Genomic DNA, 3,838 nt, shown 5'->3' with positions numbered 1-3,838 from the left:
AAGTATCAAGAGAGGGACCAAAGAGCTGTTCAACGTAGTACAGGGAAAAAGCGAAACGCTGGCGAGCTACTGGTAGAGATTTCGCAACCTTATGGTTCAAGTTTCCGACTTAGAATCAAACGTTGCTTTTGTTGCCCCTACAGAGAGGTCTCAGACAAGATGACATAATCAAAGATATCTCGGGGAGAAAGCTAGACACCCTCGCAGATCTGATAGAAATGTTGCAACAATTTATCAGAACAGAGGAGAATTATCTGCGGATGAAAGAGGTGGCCAATATTCCGTACGAAAGTGAGCGCCCCCGAAAAAGAGAAAGGGAAGAAGTCAGGTTACCCCGGGAACGAGAGCGAGGCAGGAGGCCCAGGGCTGACTTTGTAACATACACCCCCTAATGAAAGGAAGGGAGGAAATCTCGCAGATACTGATAGCAAAAGGAAAGGCTGAACTACCCAAACCTAATGACGACCGAGGAGAGCTCGGATCCAGAGATATGACTGCGTGGTGTGCCTTTCATAGAGGCTACGGCCACAAAACCGACGACTGTCGGCACCTCAAGAATCTAATTGAGGAGATGGTAAGAAAAGGAGAACTGGATAAATACATCCATCAAGAACAACGACCCTACGAATATCGAAATAAAAAAGTCGATAAACAAAGCAGGAATCGGATCGGGATCCGAAGTCAACGGGCATGGCCCCATTTCTAGAAAAGCAAACAAGGGTCCAGAGGGGCCCACCGGAGTAATGGAGAATATCAATACCATAGCATTCAGACCTACCCTCGGAGGAACAACCAAAGGCGAACAACGCAGGTACGCCAACGAAGCAAAGAACCAGCCGGTCTTCCTAATCAAGCCTGTCGTGGAAACTCCGCCCATTGTCTTTACAGACAACAATTTGGTCGGGGTAATAACTCCACACGCAGATCCGCTGGTGATAATAGCCGTAGTTGCCAATTGGAGGATAGGACGTATTCTAGTCGATACAGGGAGCTCCACGGAGGTCATGAGTCGAACATGCTTCCAGAAACTCGGGGTAAGCGAACGCCATCTCAAATCTTATAAATCTTGTTTGACTGGATTCGGAGACAATCAGGTCGAAACAGACGAAATAGCAACCCTGCCAGTGCTGATCGGCGAAGGAGAATCAGCAAAGGCGATAATGCTAAACTTTGCGATCGTCGATAAGATGTATGCGTATAACATCATACTAGGCAGAAACTTCCTGAGGGAGTCGGGAGAAATAGTTTCCATAAACCAAGTTATGATGAAGTTCCCAATTTCGGGAACGAATCTCATCGGAACGGTCAGGGTAGAACAGAAAATAGCCCGGGAATGTTATCTCGTCTCCGCCCAGGGCTGGGAACAAGAAGAAGTGAGTCCAATCATCGTTGGAGGAAACAAAGTGTTCTACGATGACCCGACGGCAGATATCTGAAAAACTAAGGTCGTCACTACCCCTACTATCTTTCCTTTTTTAATGTAGCCATTAGGCAAAAGAAGTAGCATTACTAGCTACATATTTTACCTTATAAAATAAAAATATTTTTTAGCACAAAATGCTATAAAAAGGAGGAGCCCTAATTAAACTCATCTCGTTCTGAATCGAGCAGGTAGCCTTGATAGCGAAAGCCACGACCAGGGGACCTAAAGGCTGCAATGGTAGGTGAGAGCAGCGACCAAGGGCCCTAATTTAAACATCCCTGCTAAGCGAAAAGCCATGATCAGGGACAGGATAGCCTCCGTAGCTACGGCGACAACCGAGGGCCCTAAGGAGCAGTCCTAGTTAAACTGAACTTTGCTCGAGTAAAAACTGACCCCTCACCAAGGTCCCAAGGAAAAGTCATAGTTACACTAATCGGCTCAAGCCGGCAAAGGAGGTAGCTCTGGTAGCTACGGCTGCGACCCGAGGCCTCACAAGGAGGAGTCCTAGCTAAACTCAACCCTTTACTCGAGTAAACGTGGTCCCTGTGGATCCCCAAGGAGAAGTCCTAGTTAAAGTACCGCCCCGATGAAGGTGATCGGGGGTATAAGGAGAAGTCCTTGCGAAACTATTCATGCTTAAATGAGGAAGACGACCCTAGTAGCCCAAGCAACGATCAGGGGCACGGGGGAGTCCCGGCGAAAACTAGTCGTGATCACACCGACGTAACCAACTCTGGTAGGCCAAGCTACGACTAGAGATCTAAGGAAAAGTCCTAGTTAAACTAGTTGTGCTCAAGCCAACGAAACCATCTCTGGTAGCGAAAGCTACGACTAGAGCTTTAAGGAGAAGTCCTAGCGAAACTAGTTGTGCTCAAGCCAACAAAACCAGCTGTGGTAGCGAAAGCCACGACCAGAGGTTTAAGGAGAAGTCCTAGTTAAACTAGCCGAGCTCAAGCTGGCGAAACCAGCTCTGGTAGCGGAAGCCACGACCAGAGGTTTAAGGATAAGTCCTAGTTAAACTAGCCGAGCTCAAGCTGGCGAAACCAGCTCTGGTAGCGGAAGCCACGACCAGAGGTTTAAGGATAAGTCCTAGTTAAACTAGCCGAGCTCAAGCTGGCGAAACCAGCTCTAGTAGCAAAAGCCACGACCAGAGGTTTAAGGAGAAGTCTTAGTTAAACTAGCCGAGCTCAAGCTGGCGAAATCAGCTCTGGTAGCGAAAGCCACGACCAGAGATTTAACGAGAAGTCTAACTGAAACTAGCCAAACTCAAGCTGGCGAAACCAAGTCTGGTAGCGAAAGCCACGACCAGAGGATTAAGAAGAAGTCCTAGTTAAACTAATGCGCCCGAGCCAACGAAACCATCTCTGGTAGCAAAAGTCACAACCAGAGGTCTAAGGAGGAGTCCTGGTGAAACTAGTCCCGCAAAGACAGCTCTGGAATACACAACCGGAGGTAGAGCGAACAGTCGTGAGAAAAGGGCCATGGTGATAGGGCGTGATCAATGAAGAGGGCCATGGTGATAGGGCGTGATCAACGAAGAGTCATGGTGATAGGGCGTGATCAACGAAGAGTCGCGGCGAACAGTCGTGAGAAACTAGCGGACCAAGCATGGGAAACAAAGGAAAACACAAAAGTAATGAAGAAAAGGTATTTTGTTATTAATTCATAAGAAGAAGCTATTACAGAAGAAATTACAAAAAAGGACGCCAAAACCACCACTGACACTCGGGTCTATTACGGAAGAAATTACAAAAAGCCCAATAGTTGAAGGGCAAAGAAAAAACCAAGAGTGCCTCCAATTGTTGAGGGAAAGGAAAACAGAGCAAAAAACATGAGAGACTGCAAAAGAGTCGTCATGAAGTTTGAGAGAAGAAAAGCAGAAAGGCTGACAGGAACAACCATTCAAAGATGCAGTTAAGGATGAAGAAGCCATTTTGACACCATCACCCTGCCCCGAGCACCTAGGCGGAAGGCGGTACTGACAAGCCTCACCCTCCTCCGAGCTCAAACATAACAGCGCGTGAAATTATCACGACCATTATGAAGAAACCCATCCTCTATCACGGTCATTATGAAGAAACATTCATCAAAGCAAACGCTTAGCAGGAACTCAAACAGAGGCATCATCCCGAGCCTTAGAGAAATAAACAAGAAGAAATGACGAAGCAACAACAGAAGGAAAGAACGACCGAGATATTTTTCGAGCTTTTCTGTAGTAGAGAATTGGGAAGCAAGAACAGGCTATTTATAGTGAGAGGATAACCAAGAGACCTCTCGGAAATAGATAAGAAGCATTAAAGGCGACAGACCAGACGCGCCCCGAAAACATTCAGCGGAATAAGGACCAGGAAGTACAAACAACTCAAGAATCGCGATTACCAAAGAGACTTCCGCAGATTTCAAGGAGACGTGCCT

At 47.0% G+C, this 3,838-nt stretch overlaps 1 protein-coding gene across 1 annotated transcript; it reads left to right on the top strand.

The window, feature by feature from the left end:
* Positions 1-743: 743 nt before the first annotated feature.
* On the top strand, positions 744-1,436 carry LOC147567078 (uncharacterized). The gene has a single exon (XM_086656882.1). It carries the CDS (start codon positions 744-746, stop codon positions 1,434-1,436), a length of 693 nt encoding a protein of 230 aa, XP_086513008.1.
* Positions 1,437-3,838: the final 2,402 nt, after the last annotated feature.

The sequence above is a fragment of the Eschscholzia californica genome, unplaced genomic scaffold (assembly GCF_041429995.1).
Source record: "Eschscholzia californica isolate CP2 unplaced genomic scaffold, dmEscCali1.0.p SCAF_1, whole genome shotgun sequence".
Taxonomy (NCBI): Eukaryota; Viridiplantae; Streptophyta; class Magnoliopsida; order Ranunculales; family Papaveraceae; genus Eschscholzia; species Eschscholzia californica.
This window is presented reverse-complemented; position numbering and strand designations above follow the sequence as displayed.

Excerpts from the sequence above, each read along its gene's own strand:
- LOC147567078 (XM_086656882.1), top strand. The coding sequence starts at position 744 with ATGGAGAATATCAATACCATAGCATTCAGACCTACCCTCGGAGGAACA.